This window comes from Nanorana parkeri, unplaced genomic scaffold, assembly GCF_000935625.1.
Source record: "Nanorana parkeri isolate BGI_ZX_2015 unplaced genomic scaffold, ASM93562v1 scaffold234, whole genome shotgun sequence".
NCBI lineage: Eukaryota > Metazoa > Chordata > Amphibia > Anura > Dicroglossidae > Nanorana > Nanorana parkeri.
Window position 1 is genome coordinate 552,465 of NW_017306502.1, and position 17,902 is coordinate 570,366.

The window sequence follows — 17,902 nt, forward strand, 5'->3', positions numbered from 1 at the left end:
TTTTTAATAAAAATCAACCAAAAGGTGATAGCTGGAAAAAAAAAAAAAAAAAAAAATGTATGCTCCTAGGTTTCCATGTTGCACATATTTGTGTAAAAGCATGTGTGGGGAAGGAAAGGAGCCAAATCAGTGCCCAATCAAGGGAGAATTCTCTATGTGGAAGGGTCATTACAACTGTTCTTAGTGTTAGCTGATAGGTTTGATTTACCATCAGAGGAGACATAACTACATGCTAATTCCTTACTTAAAAAAAGATGGCTATAGCTCCCTATTTAAAGATGAACTATTTGGGGGCGTGGCCAGCGCTTGGGACGGATGGCTGCTTGAGACGGAGCTCCGTGCCCAAGCAGACGGCGGACCGCGACATTCACCGCATCGGGACCCGGCATCAGATGAACTATTTAAAGATATTTCCCTTGTCGGAGAGCCCTAATTCGAACTGCAGAGAGGTTTCTCTTTTTTTTTTATGGCCTGCCCCACAGTTGCAGATTGTCTTCCAAAATGCACACCATGCGGAAAATGGGAGAAAGACCTGGGCAGGATCTTTACAGTAGAATATATATATATATATAAAAGAAAAAGCGGATCAGAGCTCCTTTTTGGATAGACCGTTCTCATCACTGGGTAATTGCTAAAAAAGGTGCTTCATAGCTGGTATAGTAATTTTTGCAAATTGTATAGGTCTTTCATCGGTCTAACCAACCTGGAGACAAATGTAGGAAACTGGGGTCCCTTACACATAGAGTCTTGAGATCCTACATTTTTGGTTTAATATGCAAATTGGTGAGGAGGGTCATTGTCCGGTTGTAGAACTGGTTCTACATTGCTTCTGCATCACAACTGTTGCTGGGGGAAGCTATGTGGGTTCATGGTATGTGTCCGTTTCACCTTGTTGTCTCTTTAAACCTTGTGTATTTTGCTCAGATCTATCCAAGATGTTTTATGATTGTAGCCATGACGTTAATGTGAATTTCTTAGAAATGCGTTTAAAGTCTGTAAACATTTACTGAAAACATTTTCATTTTTTTTTAGGCACAGCGATTGGTGTACACTTGACTACTGGTTCATTAACTTGTGTTTGTTAATAACAAAAAAACTATTGAAACTGAAAACATTGATAACGTTCGGTTAGGGGAAAATAAACTAAAACCTTTGGGCTAGCAATTCCTGAATGGATAAAAGGGGGTCTATTCAACGTTGAGAGACACAGGAAGCACCCACAGTGGACAGATCCGTGATTAGGGATTTTGTCAAATCAATCTGGGAAAGGAGTGTGGAGGCTGACATTGGTTGAAGGGAAAAACCCAAAAATGCATCACTGAAATTGCTTCCAATTTCTAGTCAGTAGGGTACTATGGGAATAGTAAATATTTTATTAAGGTGAGGTACAGGTAGGCCACCTTGTGACCATCTTATGACAAAACCTTTGTCAACAAGATAAGTGTGCCAGAAATCAATGTGGCGCAAGGAATTGTTTGTCTGGGTGTTTCCAATCTTTACAGATAAAATCTTTGACCAGGGGATGACGAGGAAAGACCGTGGTAGAAATGATTGGGTCTATGAGAATAGAGCCCAGATACTGAATAAGGGCAAGAATAGTGAAACTCTAAAATTGTAAAAGTGGAATGTGCAGCCTCGATTAGAAATTGTACTGTTTTGCTCTGTTTAGGAGAAACTACTAGTGACTGAAAATTTAGCTTATGGGGTCTCCTTTTCTTGGGAAGGGATGGACTTCGCATCTGAAAGAATGCTCTGGAGGATCCCAGACAGAATCAAAAATGTTAGGCATTTACATGTCTGATAGTGCTGGGAAAGATGGTGAACGGCATTTCAAACTCTTGTGCTTAGGAGGAACAAGTTGCTCTACCCAAGTAATAAATCCTTGAATAATAGGAAGAAAAAAAAAAAGCTATGTTGTTAATCAAAGGAAACCCAAAGTAAAAAAAAAAAAAAAGTTTGTTCACATTCAATGCAGGTGGGAGAGAATGACAAGGATGCACCACACCTTTGCTGTGTCCCGGAGACGGTGTCAGGAACTGTTGAACGCCTGGTGCGAGGATCTTTGTGTTGCATGGCATGCATTAGCATGTGGAGAGCTACCTTGCAACACTGTACATGAGAGGAAACCATGGGAGAGAAGAGTTTGGTGACCATATGCTAGCTCTTGCAGTATGGGGCATCATCAAAGGTCCTCCCATTTTAAACAGTTCCAGTCAGTTATAGCAATTTTTGTGGCAATACAGCACACACAAACTCCTCAGTAATAGGACGATTTCCTAAACGGGACATCTAAGCTACCAAAGCTCTGGGCCCAATAAATCAGCTAGGAATGCCTAGAAATACTGACCTCACCAGAAAGCAGAGTCTTGTGTTAACTGGAACACAGACAAGTTGCCATTGATGACTGCCTCAGAGAGAACACCAGTATACTTCATGAACTGCAAAAACATCCGCTTGCTGGCTAACTGGAGAAAGCTTACTGCTATCTCCATTAGAGAAAATTTCCTTCGCTTACTGTCCTAATGACAGTTTTACCAGACAGGAAGGAAAACCACAGCACGGGCAGAATTTCTGTAAGCAGATTAGGGTAGAGTTAGAGCCCCAGTTGGCTCTTTTATTGCTGACTGCGACAGTGTCTCTAATATGATTTGGTCTTCACGTCTTGTCTGGTGAAATAATAGTCATCATAAAAGTGACACCACCTAACAGAGCCCCGCATAGCAATGAAAACCTGAGATGGCTTCAAACCTTTTCCCACCAAAAAACAAAAAGGTTTTGGCCGAACACACACTTAAAATATACTGAATTATTACCTGGTGGCATAAGTTTCATCAGCACACGTGCTCCATCACGTAGTGGGGGCATATTTAGACTGCTGCCCAAATCTGCTACTTGCCACAGAAAGGAGATATATCGGTGATGTAATGACATTATCTGAAAAGAGAAAAGGGACATGTTAGCAAAATAAGTTTTCTTGCCCTAATGATTAAAGGCTGCATTGTCCCTTAAAAGGAGAACTATGAGATGAGTGATTTCCACTCACCTCATAGTTCTAGCCGAACAAAAAAACAAAACAACGCTTACAGGAACATTCACATTCCTACTTGAATATTTACAAATGTATGTAAAAACAGTTTCCACGGTCAAAATGATCACATTTCAATAATATCTGAGAAAGGGAATATACAAACCACTCCGGGAAGGCAGCTTTCAACTTCAGGGTTGGGACCATCACTAAAGTGGTTTCCATGATTGCCAGGAGAGCCAGTTGAGGAGTCTGAAGAACTGTCAGGACTTGAAGGCATGTTTGAGCTTATTTGTGTCAGCTTGGCTGTAATTAACTGAAAAATACAAAACAAAACTGTCAAAGAATTTTACAAAAATAGGCCAACTCTTAGCAAAAGCACTTTAATTTTATCAATTCAATATTTTAAAATGTGAATTATTGCCTTGTAATAGGATTTTTTTTGCTTACCATAAAATACTTTCCCTGTACATGGAGTGACATAGAAAGTCTTAAACATTCAAGTTATACTACCAACTACAGGAGGATTGGACACTGGCGCAAGAAAAAAAACAAAACAAAAAAACCCAAAAACCAACTGTAGGCCAACCCAAACTATAACCTCTCCTGCAACCAGCTTGCCTTCGTAGTAAAGCAGCACCAAAAGTATGATCATAATCAGAGTGGGTGGGACCTGTGTCCCTTAAGGGAAAAAAGTGCCCAGCCTCTAGAAAGACCTTACACCTTAAGCTGGCATCAGATGAGGCAGAAACATCCACCAGGTAGAACTTCAACAACGTGTGAATGGATGACCTGGTTGCCTAATGCTGAAAAGCCCAAGAGGCACTCAATGACCTAGCGGAGTGAGCCTTAATGAGAAAAGGGGGATCTTTGATATATCAGATAAATCACTGAACCTAGATATATTGGAAGCCAGGAATGGGATAAAAAAGCTGGGGCTAAAGGATAGACTCGCACAGGTTAAACCACATCCAGGCAATGGGGGGGAATTTTCCAAAACTGGTGCTAGACAAAGGGACCAGAGAACAATGGCCTGGTTAGGGTGAAAAGGCAGATTATCTTAGGCATCAACACAATAGTCCTTATGCAAGGCCAAAAACGTTTCTTTTCAGGAAAATGGTGCAAAGTGCAGACACTTGGCCCATGGGACGGTAGATCTGGCAGAGCTTAAGATGCACTTGCTAGAAGTCTTACCAAGTCAGCATACCACATCTGCCTGGGCCTATGAGGATCATCCAACAGAGCCAGAGAGGTTTAATCCGTTCGCCGCCACTTATGTCATACGATCGGCAGCAGTGGGCCCCTGTAAACAGACTCCTGGCTATAGCCATCAGGAGTTTTGTTTACCTGTGTAAAGCCAACTGTTGGATAAGTTGTGACGATTATACTGGAGTGTGTAAGTGGCCGTAATGGATTCGAAACGCAGAATATATAATTGGAGAAATAAACTTGGGGGGCAACCAGACTTCTGGTTCAATTTGAAAGATGAACTCCAATTGGTTGCCACAGACAATTTACAACTCTCTCTCCAGTTTTCTTTAGTACATTTTTTTTAATATATAATTAATTTTCAACAGTAACAATAATAATAAAAAAAAAATAATACCAATACAGAAAGAAAAACTTTAAAAAAAAAGTGTTTAGTACATATTTTGCTACTCGAGACCCAGATCTCCACCATATAAACTATACTTAACGTGAATGTATAGTAGACAAATTATTTTGTTTTGTATAGAATTAGGAAGTATTAGAACCCCAATTTTTTACTGCCATCCACTTGCCCTGTTGGATAGAGGTTCATAGACTTCCCTTCTCTTTTTGTAGTGATCTCAACTGGTAAGGGTACATTTTCCTATTGGGAAACCTGTTCCAGTGACATCTAAGAGGGGAAGTCTCCACAGTTTGTAAACTTTTCCCCACTTCTGGAAATATCTTTTATACACCGTCACACTGGATTTATACAAACAGATAAAAAGGTGTCTCCTGCATCGAAACTGTGTCCAGGACTCCTTCCTAGCATGTCAGGCAGGCGCAATCATGAGCATCTTCCAGTGAGATGGAAGGAAGGATTTGCCCCACTACAGGGAAGGATATGTGAACAGTCAGAGAAAAGCTAGTCCTGGGCTGTCCAGTGACTGCCTATTGTCCTATACACCTAGAAAATTGAGCTGTAATGATCTGTAGTGAAATTGAGCAAAAAGAACGGACTTGAAGTGGGAAACCATCAAAACCAGGAACCCTCATGCAAAAGTGAAGGGTTAGACAAACCTTGGATTTCAGTCAAATTGGGAAGGATGAGTGAAGATAGAGTCTTGCGATAGAAAAAAACCCAGTCTAAGCCATATTTAGTAAGAGATCTAGATACTTTACGTGACAAGCCCCATCTAATGATTAATTCTGAAAATTCAGGACCCAACTGAACCTCTGCAGCGTCTAAACAGCTAGATGGGCATTAAACAGCTAGATGGGCATTGGCAGGCAAGGCCTGTGCTGACCGTTCACTCATGCTGTCCAGGTATCCCACTATGGGTATGCCTTGTGAACAATGCAGAGCAAGTACAGGCGTTAACACCTTGCTGAAAACCCAAGGTACTGTGGAAAAGACCAAGGGAAGAGCAACAAACTGGAATTGTTGTGTGCCCACCGTAAGAGACCAGTACCATTGATACACTGGAAGGACAGGGATATGCAAGTGGGAATCCTTAATGTCCACAGAAGCTAGAAAGCCCCACAGATGGAGAGAAGCAATGACTGACCTGATAGATTTAATGTAGATGTTAAGTGCCTTTAGATCCATAATGGGGCAAATGTCCCCTTTTACTTTAAGGGGAGAATGAATAATCTCACTGACTTTATAACACTGCTAAACTATCTTAGGCAGACATTTCATTGAGCAAGTCAATCAGAATGAACAAAGATTCACTTCGTCTAAAATGCTCGACGGATTAATCATTTTAACATGTAGTTTTTACTAAAGATACCGTGTTTATTATTTCATCATATGCTCAGTTTGAATAGGCGAGGTTGACCTGTCCAAGACAAACATTTGAATAAAAAGCAAAAAACATAGATAAACCTACCGTTTTATCTTTCAAATTTAATTGACCAATTAATTTTCTGTCTTCAGAAGGATCTACAAGCTCTCCACCAATGAACAGTTCAACCTTTGTATGTGCGCTGTTGGCTTTGATGCGGTTCAAGATGCAACGACGAACTGAGCCTATCGTGTCATTTGTGTGAGACCAGATATCCAAATCTTCTACCTGTCTGCCCTGATTTGGAAATCGCACAACCAGGGTGATGTGTTTGCCCCGGAAAGCCCTAAGAGAAAGCAATCATAGAAATTTCAATAGCAAAACCACAACAATCTATGATTTAGATTAGTACTGTTGAAAGGGCAGCCAATTGCAGTTCCCGACCTGCTTCCCAGTTGCAATAATCTAAGCAAAAGCAGGAAATGCTTCATTATGTGAAATGAGGAACCAGAAACAGCCCTATTTCACACACTGTAGTGCCACCTTCTCACTGATGTCAGCAGGAGGAGGCACTACTTGTACTTTACAGGTGTCCCAGCACATCCAGGATCACAAGAGTGGTAGATCCAAGAGTGTGTACAACTGCATGAAACAGTGTTTATGTGAGAATATGTATGGTAGAAAGTCACTATATGTAAGAGACACTAAGCGCGTGACATTTCCTGGGCAACTGCCTTTACAATAATGGAGAGCTATGGCCAAAAAATAGCTTGATGAAGTTTCACCACATCTATTTAAACCCATTGCTGAATACAGTGATAGTACAAAAAAGGGGCAGCCTTGGGAAGCATCAACACTGTCAGAATACTGTGGGTACCAGGCATGGATTGCTGTCCTTATATTACAAAATGCCCTTTAAAACCACAGCCCAAATCAACATCTAGCCATTTTACCACACCATAATCAACACGTAGCCCTTTGACATGCATGGGAAAATTTGTCCCTCACAAGCCAAAGACGTTGGACAGGACTGGTTGACATTTGGTTGTGTATTTTGCCTTTCAACTTTAACACCTGCACATTAGCCCCTTCATGACTGAGCTAGTTTTCAGTTTCTGTTCATAAATGACTGACACACTTTTTACATTTTTGCTGTGCGATACTTCCACTGTAGTAATATACTTTCTTACTAAATGTACCCACACATATTATACATTGTTTTTTAGAGGACACATAGGGCGATATAATTATACCTAACACCTCACTTAGTTTGAATTAAAAAAAAATGGAGGAAAAAAAAAAACTAGAAGAAAACACTTTTTTCACAAGTTTTGATTATTATTTAGAATTTTTTATATTAATTATAGTATAATATATTTATTTTCCTAATTTTGTTTTACACTTTCATTTTTTTTTTACACTTTGTAAAAAATGTAAAAAAATTTTTTTTTGTCAGTTTATATCAAGCAGTCACTATGACTGCTTGATAAATAAACTTTTTAAAAATTTTTTGGCTATTATTAGGCTGCTCCAAACCTAGGAACAGCTAATAATAACCTTAGAGACTGATCATGACTTTAATCAGATTCAGATCTCAATAAAAGCTCTTTGATTGTGCCTAGAGACGATCAGAACATCGGGCTCTCGAGCTGTCAAAACAAATAGCAGAGAGGTGAGTCACTCTGCTACCTCTCTGCTATTTTCAGCTGTCAAATACGGGATTGCTAATAGCGGTCCCGTATTTGCATGTAACGGCTTCATTCTTTCATTAATGAAAAGGAAGAAGCTTTTACAAAAAGCTTATTTCATTAATGAATGCCTCAATACTGAGGCATTCATTAATGACTGGTAACCGCTCTGGTAAGAGCCTGATATAACTCTCACGTACAGTGTACGTGGCCAGTCATATAGGCACTTTGTGACGGGACGTACAGGGGTTAAGATACAGATGTAATCTACATATAACTGGAAAAATAAGCAAGTCGAGGTAAAATATCTAGTATTGGGACAGAGGAGGAACGAAAACATCATGCTGCAAAACCTTAGTTATTGCCAGTGAGATAATGAAAGGACACACCTAGACATTGGAAGGATTGTTCTTTCTTCATGGCAGTCACTGTCACATTCATTTATGTATTCTTTTAGGACAGTCAGCACCCTGACCATTCGTATTGCTTCTTGTCTTGCACAATTAATACTGTCTTTGTCACCATCCAAAACACATAGTGTATCATATGATGCCTTTAAACGATCAAAGCAGGACTGGATGAAGTCTTCATGTATCTCCACCTACAGAAATGTGTAAAAAAAAAAAAAAAAAAAAAGCCAAATACATCACTAAAACCAACTAGTGCTAACAGCATGAAACACAAAATTACTGATTAACCAGCACAAATTACAAAAAAGGATGTTAATAATTAACACCATGTGCATACCTCATCAACATTACACGTTGTATCCAGTCTATGGTGAGCGTTCAGCAATGAAAAAAGACCTGTCATGCAAGAAATATGAAGCCTGCCAATGCAGAGTTCGCGTTCACTCTTCCTGCAAATGCCAACTGTTTGGCTGTCATGCTAACCCTGCCGCTTTATTCAAGGAATGTCAAACTGGTGTTTTTTGTGCTAGACACAAACCACATGGCCATCTCACTTCTTGTGGCTCCTCTGGATTAAGCAATGCTCTCCATTTGATGAAGACTACAATTAAATCTCTTGCCCAACTTTTTTTTTCCATATTTAACCGCTTGAAGACCAGGTGTTTAGATCCCCTACCTGGCCAGGCCATTTTTCAGTGTTCAGCGCTGCAGTACTTTGACTGACATTTATTCCGTCACGCAACGCTGTACTGAAATGAATTTTATACAATTTTTTGGGGACAGATAGAGCTTTCTTTAGGTGGTATTTAATCACCACTGCGGGTTTTATTTTTTACTATATTCAGGAGAAATTACTGAAAATTTTGAGAAAAAAAAAGTTTTTTTTTTACATTATGCTATAAAACAACTAATATTACCCACTTTTTTGGTAAAATATAAAAGACGGGGTCACGTCGGGTAAATAGACACCAAACATGTCAAGCGTAAAAATTGCGCGCACTACACAGCAGCTGGCCGGGAGGTAGTTAAAGTGGAAGTACAAATCAGAAACATAAAAACCTGCTGGGAGGTAGGGATTTTTGGCAATAGATACATGCAAAGCCTCTCGCTCGGCAAATTGTTGATTTTCTGTTTACACTGTATGGTGCAGTGGTCAGACAGTTGGCTGCAAATATGTGATATTCATGATAAGTATTTTATATTTACCCTATTGAAATGTAATTACTTTTACCTTTTATAGCTAAATTTGCCAGTATGAACATGCAAAGACTCTAGATAATGGTAAAATGAGTTACTGAAATGAAGTGATATTAATCAAGTTGGCATTGGTTGTTTATACAAAAGGTTAGAAGGCATTTATAACGTTAGCCAAAGTGGCAATGGACAACTGCCAAAAAAACCCCCAACCAAAAACACATACTGCTTTAAAAGAAAATGAATGCTATACGTTTCATTTATTTTCTACTTCACGGTGGTGACCATGACAGCAGGAAATGGGAGAGGATGTTATATAATTTAGTTCTATAACAGGATATTGCACATCTATTGGAAAATTTGTCCAGGTCAAGTGGCACCAATGGGGGAGTTTCTATAATAATTTCAGTCCTTCTGTAGGTCAGATAGTGTTCATGGGTTTAGGAGAGAAAAAAAATTGTTTTAAACAACAAATTTCCTCTGTCATGAGGTTTCATGAAAACCATGCATTACTGGCTTTAAGGCCAATACAAGTTGTACAGACAACATTCTTACCTGATTTACTTGTAACCTGGGTCCAAGGTTGGTGTAGATTTCCTTTAAAAGATCTATTGCTCGACTTGCAATGTCATCGCTTCCCTGAATTACAACCTACAGAACACAAATAAGAGGTCATCAGAAAAATGCTTTCAAATAGCTTGCTAAAAGGGTCTATTAGTTTGGGTTTGTTTCTCCGCATCACTGGAGAGTGAGCAGAAGCAGCATAACAAAGATCCTGTATTTCCAAATAGCCACATTTCAGAAGTGCTGGTTCAGAGCAATTGTTGCAGCAATAAACAAACCTTAAAATCTTCTTTACATAGGAGATATCAGAAATGATCTTTGGCAGGTTCTACTTTTTCTCACAGTGTGCCATTTTTAGGATGGTACACTCAACAATTGAAAAGCACATTAAATGATTCATATTCACTAAACACATGCCATCAAGGCCAAAGACATGACCCTGACATGAAGCAAATACTGTGACAACCTTATTCAATGACTCACTTTGCTAATCTATCCAAGGGCAGCTAACTAACTTTTAAGGCCTGACAAATGAACACATCCGGCATGGAAATTGATACTCAAGGAAAGCTATGTGAATAATTAGTCTAAAACCATCAAAGCAAAATCTATTTTTGTTTTTTACCCCCAACTTGGGTTAAGTATGACATCTTTTAAAACAAGTTTTTAAATGAAATATTACTGGTAGTAGCCTTTAAACAACGTTTAAAGATGGGCATCTAAAATGCGCTAAAATAATACATTTAAAACACTATAATTAAACTCCGCTGCCAGCATAACTAGGTATTATGCACCCAATATAAAAAAATATTCACAAATCTTTTTGACATTGGGTATACAATACCTAGTTATGATGGCACCTGAGCATATTTCTATAAATGTTATTCTGAGATAACTGTTCATAATGCATTAATACCAATGATCGATCACACCATGTAAATAAGTTTATTATATTATAGCTCAACATTGCCTAGGCAACACAAAATATTTCACAAATGGCTAGCTTGGAAAAAATTTGATGAACATAATTTAATAAGGATATGTTCACAAAAATAAAAAAATGGTATTAGGGGATTTACTGGGGAGCTGCAAAAACTGCCTACATGCTCTTACATGTCTTGCCTTTGTTTAAGAATGTTAAAGGCAACCCAAGTTGCAGATGTGTGAAAAACAGAATATATTATCCTACAATCAGGAAAGAAGTTTTAATAAATATTTATCTAAACCATTTTAAAACAAAATCACCTGGAAACTAATCCAAGACACTTTCTATACTGTAATTATTTAGAGGTGAATGGGCCACCAAATGTCCACTTATGTTCAATAAAGCAATACTGAAGGCTCATCTTTCATATATGCAGTATATTGAAGGACGCGAGTAAAAACAAATATTTCAGTTTTTCAATAACTTTTTTTAATCAAGAATATAAAAATGCAAACAGACATCAGGCAGTACAAAACAATATCAAGGTGCACAATAAAATATAACTGAGTGACAACTAAGGACAAGTCAAACGAGACATCGTGAATGGAAGAAAGAAAACATCACATCAGACAAAATACAAGTAAACAAGAAGGCCCAGAAAAGGAGGAGTTTGTCCCTCAAGACACCAAACCCTAGAAAATGGTAAAAAAAGGGAGGAAAAAAAAAGGAAAAAAGAAAGAGATATTCTGTTTGACCTCAGCAAAAGGTATATTGGGGGATCGCCAAGCCCTCTCTATGACCCATTTGGCCTCCATAAGAAAAAAAGTTACCAGCCTAAATTGGCAGATAGTGTTTATCTGTGGGGGGGGGTTATGTGACAAGGCTTCCAGGGGGTCTTTATGAAACATCTTACCCATAACAGTATACAACAATTGGTAGACTCTACACCAGAATCTTATAACCTTAGGCCAAGTCCACCAGATGTGAAGCAGATGGACAAAACCCTCCATCCGGCAACCCCTAAAGCAGTGGGATGAATAAGAGAGAACAACCAGGGAGATACGGAAAGGCACCAAATACCACCTAAAGAGCACATTGTAATTAGCTTCCACAGCCTGTACATTCATCGAACTCTTAAGGTGCCCATACACCTTACAATTATCTGCAGATTTTCTGTGGTCAGATGGAAAAGGTGCAACAGATTCCTCCATCTATGCTAAACTGTGTGGATGGAGTAATCTCCACCTGGGCCAATCTGTTGCACTTTTTCCATCTGACCACAGAAAATCTGCAGATAATTGTAAGGTGTATGGGCACCTTTAGAGATTGTAGACCAAATCTGAGTCCAAGTGTCTCCAAAGGCAGGGCGACCTAGTTCCTGTTCACACAGGATTACGTATGAAGGGAGAGGTGTCTGCAGTTTATCCAATAGAAGGGCATACAGAATAGAAATGGTTCCAAGCAAAAATGTTTAACCAGAGACCGAGAGTGCCTGAAAACGAGAGGTTTAAGGTAACCAGGTAAAAATAGCTGATTATCCAATATAGACATCGGGAGAGTGAGGCGAGACCCAACCGAATGGGTGTCTCAGACCATCCTAGATCTTTAGAGTATGTTTAGTAATGGGCCTAGTCACCACCTCCTGAAGTGTACAGGGCAGCCATGGGAGATTAAGCAGCAATATTGGAGCGCATAACTAGGATTCTAATGAGACCCATAAGGGCACCAAGAGAGCCATTTGGGCAGCTTGATTAGTATTTATGGAACTGCAGTAATTTAAAAACAAACTTACCCTTGCAGTCAAGCTACCCCCACAATGCAAAGGTTAAGTGCTTGTTTTGTTTAAGGGAGTCAATTAAGGCAGTTTTACTTACCTGATCCTCGGTCCCGCTGGGCTGCTAGACAGGTTAGCACAGCCTCTTTCCTGGGCTCCAGAGGTCCAAGGATCTCCGATGTCATCACATCTAAAGCAGGTATACTGACTTGCATTAGATGTGAAAACAAGGGACATTCCACAGGAGAGAGGAGCTCACCAAGGATCAGGAGCATATATCTGCTTTGTTTGACTATCACACAAAACAAGCACTTACCCTTTCAGTCAGGCTATCCCCACACTGCAATGGTTAAGTTTTTTAAATTCCTGGAGTTAGTCTTTAAATACAAATGGTGAAAAAGTTAGCGAGTATTCTCCTGGACAAAGTTGCACAGTTCAAGCTTATTTGGGATCCTTGGCTGGCTTATACAAGCCGAAATTGCATTGCCATAAAGACAGACTGATTTTAGGCCTCAGCCCGCCCCGTGCGAACCACCTACCTTTTTAATGTTTCCCCCACTCTATTCTTCTCTAACACCCCCCGGTGTGTCTTCTGTCCCTTTCTCCTTATTTGTTACATATAACAGAAGGTAGAGCAGGTCACAAAACACATTTTAAATGTGTGGACCAATCAAGTTACTGCCAGACCGTATGTAGAAAAACTATAAATTCATTTATTTAAACATGAGTAATTTTAACAACAGTACTGTACCACATCCCTGCACCAAAATATTAAAAAACCTATTTGGCAACTTAGGTTAGAACACACTTATGCATTCATACACTCCTGGTCGGATAGCCTTTGAACCCACCTTTGGGGATATCAGTACACCCAAGGGTTAATTTTCATTGTGCATTGTCTTATATGTTGCCTGCCCCTGCTAAAGTTGCGTTTTAGGCGCACCATAGCAGTGACTGCCTGTCTCTCAACCTCGATTACCATTAGCTATCCTTTTAATGGACAACCGTCACGATTCCACACGCATTGTAATCCTTGTGAAGCATATCGTTGGATAACTGCATTCCCTCCAATGCCCTAATGCTTTGATGCTATCCTCTTTTGTGGGCCGTGAAACCCTATTATCTTAGAAAGCTAAGGTTGCCTTTAAGCAATTTATGTGACATGATAGAAACGAGAGACCAATTGGGCTTGAAATGTAATGTCCCCCGTATGGATGTTGTTTTGTCGACCTGTGTAATACTTTATATTTTTTGCTGAAAATAATAAAAAAACTTTTGCAATTAAATACAATGGTGACTGGAGTCCATTTATTGGGAAATGTGGGCTTGGAAACAGGACATTGTTATCAAATCTTGGGTTTGAACCAATGCCCAACTTCATTTGTATGGAAAAAAATAATAATTACTCCTCAAACTGTCTTATAGTCACATAAAAATAGTATGTGTACACCGCAAGCTCACAATGCTCAAACATGCCACTTCAGTCACGCTCTCCAATGCCCCCCACCCTTTTCCCCCTTGGCTTCCTCAAATTTGTGTTTTCGGTGTATTTAACCCTTTTGAATACATTGCAATTTACTCCAACAGCAGCACACTCCTGCAGCTCTCCTTATATTGTCGCCAAAAGTACATATAGGAGCAGGGTCAGTCCCAAAAGTCACCTTACCCAGTGCCCCTAATTAAGTTGAAGGCATTGGATTAGCAGAGAAGTCTAGGTGTGTGGCACAACATATTATTACATTATGGGCAAGTGCAGACAAAGCAGAGCAGTTACTGAACGCTATGAGAATGCTATATGTCATTCTGATACGGTGACTTCAATGCTTTTTTAGTCACTGTCCCAGAACAAGTAGAGATATAAATAGTTCTGACACTTAACTGACACATTAATGCATGCTCTTTCTTTGGCTGTGAGTGAAACATACCAAAAGGCAGGCACAGCGGGGCATCTAGCATTTTCAGGAGACAGCCGAGCAGTATAAATTAGAAGTTTAAATGCAACTACCAGTGCAGCCCTAACAAAATATTTAACAATAGATTTGATTTACACACACAGTCTTCTTAAGGCCACTTTCAGACGGGCACCTTCAGTCCCGATCCATAGGGATCCATGCACGGATATCCCGCTGATCAGAACGGATGGTCACTGTTGTGACAACCATGTCTGTCCAGTTTTTTACTCCATCTTGCTATGGAAGAAATAAGACTGAAATTACTGTACCCATATTGGTCTATGGGGAATCAGATATAAATGGACATGTGTCCGTTTACATCAGATAACCTCCGATTCCGGCACAGTCTGTTGAAACGGAACGTGAATCAGTTTGTTTTTCTGGACCTGGTCGAAGTCTAGGATAACAGACGCACACTGCCCATAGACTAACATCTGGCTTCCGATCAGACCCGCAGGAATAACTGACAGATGGATCTGATCGGAATTGCCTTTGTGAAGGGGCCTTTATGCTGCCAACAAACAAAGAGGTGCTATGAGAGAACTGGGACCGATTTTGTAAGCATTGTATACATCTGCTGGCACAAAGAGTTATCATTTCTTCCTCAGTTCCATCAGATTTTTTGCAAAATTGAGCCCTCCATTACTGCCAAAGGCTGACAGCCAAAGACTACAAACTCCTTCTTGCAGTTAAGGGCATTTAATGTTCTCTTCTCATTCTGAAAGCTACACTCCAATTTATCCACTACACAACATCCTGCTCTGTAATGTACAGAACATTTTCTACTGCACTTTACTGTGCTCTAAATTTCCCCACTCTGTATGCTGCTTCAGTGGTCCATTACATACACTACACTGTATATTCTGTACACCACACTTCAAAGTACACAGCAGTGTATATAGTGTAGACAAAAGTATCCTCTCCACACAGTCACTAACCCTTTCGCATGGACTTAAACACATATGGTGGAGCACAACCCTTTGACCCAGTCACTATGCCTTATGTTAGCTACATTAACTTTTCTTCTGTAAGCTCTAGTTGCCGATGATAGTATTTTTTTTTTTAAATTAGCCCCTTACCCCCACCCGCTGTTACCGCCGATCAGTACCCTCTCCATCTGGTCCTTGATCAGCCCTGTAGCGCGCAGGTGACATGCTCCCCTGCATGTGTCCCTTCCGATCCCCACTGCGCTTACACACCTATATGGGCAGAGACAGCGGGGATCAGAGGGGACACAGGGCAAAGAATGCTGCTGGTGCCTAAATGGGAGGAGTAAGATGCAGGCGGGGAGGATATAGGGACAAGAGGGGTGGGATGGGGCAGATTTAGGATGATGAGTAGAGCATCAGTTAATAACACAGTAGTGATCATTTCAGTGTTCATTCACAACTGAGATAGTAACTATCTCCCCAGTTATGAATGAACAGGAAGTGCTCTGTACAAAGCACTTCCTGTTCAACCATAATTGGGTAGATAGTAAGCGTTTACCATCTCTTCAGTTTGCAAATTAAAAGGAAGCCTCTGTCGGAGCACTTCCTGTCTAGTATGTGCCGGGGCAGCAGTAGAGATTGAAGACTCTGTCCTCCATCTCTTTTTCTTTCTCAAATAGGAAATATCTACAGCGCTACACATGTGCAACATCACGCACAGGCAGTGGTATGCGTTATGCACATGTGCTGCAGTGCGTTGTCATAAATTGCAGCGCTTGAATTCTTTTTTTATTCTTACATTTTAAAATAACAATATTACAACTGTGTGGCAGAGTATGGCAAGGCATTGCCGTATACTGTAACATGCTGTATTGAGGAAACAAATGTATGCATTCATCAATTTATTGCAGCGCACAATCAGGTGTCCCAACACAGTTGTGCGGCCAACCTCCAGATTACTAGCAAGTTGATTTATAGTTTTGCATACATTTTTTTTTTTTACAGTTTCTCCAAAAAGGTGCAATGTAAACATTTACATATATTTGTTAATTATTAACTCAAGACAGTTTTATCTTTTAGACATCGTAGGAATCTTATTCTGGTTTTTTGTGGAGAGTGAAGATAATGATTCTAATGTATTTAATTGAAAATTCTGTTTTTCTGGTCACAAACCCTAAATCAGTAGCACCGTCTGTTAATGCTAACGGTCCTGTGCTTTCATAAAATGTATGGTTTGGGTGCTATAAAAAAAAAAAAAAAAAAAAGAAGAAAAAAACTATGAAAGCTGCAGGAGAAAAAGATTGCCTGCCAAGGGCCAGCCAGCTAAGGATAAAAGTGAAATGCAGTACCTGGCAGCAAAAGGGTTTATTGTCAGAGCCAATGGCCCATCTATAGCTGGAGGCTGCCGCTCCCCCTGAAGCCCTATCTGTTCTACAATAGCTTTAGCTTCCTTAAGGTAGACAGGGAATATATGGAGGAGGCAATGGGGACTTCATATTTGATAGGTAATAGCCATGGTGAAGATTTCCCTTTAAATAAACCAGACCAGTTTTGAGGTTTTTTTTCCAGGATACTGACTTAGTAGTAACAACCACCAAAGCCAGCCATAAAGTAAACATAGCTTTCAATGATCTTGTAAAGCATTTTAAAAACACATTTAACACCACAACTTGATACCTTTAAGTACAAAACATATGACTTGCAACAATCTGTTTGGAATCACAAAATGTTACATTGCATTTAAAACATAAGCAGATCAATTTCAAATTGAGGAGAACACTTACCCGCCAGAGATAATCAAGCCCTATAAGTTCCAAGTCATCCATCATATAGGCTCTTCGTTTTGCTACAAGTTTTCCTTCACGACAATTGACAGCTTTGAAAAAGCGCTCAAAGCACTTCATGCCATTTTCTGTTAAGAGAGATGGATCCAGCTGTAGCACATTGTTTTCAAAGAAGTCTTTATTGATATCTGGGTCCAAATCCGGCTCATCACCCATGAGCTTGGAGTACCACTTGAAACAGGCTTCACGGTCACAAAGGTAAACCGCATTTTCAGCTAAGCACTTCCAAATCTGTTTTGCCTGGGGTGCGCAAAGCCAAAGCTGACCATCCTTCAATAAAAACCTAAAATGATTATTGTAAAACATGTAAGACAAATTAAAATTGCACAACTGAGTAAATCTGTCACAAATGAAACAAAATGTGTTGCTAAAAAGACGGAGGCAATAAAGAGTTACTTTAACTCTGCTAGAAGTGGAGTAATACTTGCCTCAGAAAATTTAGCCGCTCCTGTACTTCTTGAACATGACTATATCGACTTCCTGGCCTCACAGTCTGAGGATCGTACTCACCATGTTCTGCAAAGTACAATCATATATGGTTACGAAAAGTTGCTTTAATTATTCAAGTTATCAGAGCATCTCAATGCAATTTTACTTAAGACCTCTATTGTAACTTGAATTT

At 39.7% G+C, this 17,902-nt stretch overlaps 1 protein-coding gene across 2 annotated transcripts in view; it reads right to left on the bottom strand.

The window, feature by feature from the left end:
• USP9X (ubiquitin specific peptidase 9, X-linked) overlaps positions 1-17,902 on the bottom strand; it is a 143,325-nt gene that overhangs the window by 54,338 nt on the left and 71,085 nt on the right. For both annotated transcript variants that reach the window (XM_018556326.1, XM_018556327.1), the window contains exons 15-21: positions 17,709-17,796; positions 17,221-17,563; positions 9,848-9,943; positions 8,078-8,289; positions 6,106-6,346; positions 3,192-3,341; positions 2,814-2,934 (exon numbers count right to left, since the gene is read on the bottom strand). In XM_018556326.1, coding sequence (XP_018411828.1) covers positions 2,814-2,934; positions 3,192-3,341; positions 6,106-6,346; positions 8,078-8,289; positions 9,848-9,943; positions 17,221-17,563; positions 17,709-17,796 — 1,251 coding nt within the window. The remainder of the gene's footprint in view (positions 1-2,813; positions 2,935-3,191; positions 3,342-6,105; positions 6,347-8,077; positions 8,290-9,847; positions 9,944-17,220; positions 17,564-17,708; positions 17,797-17,902) is intronic.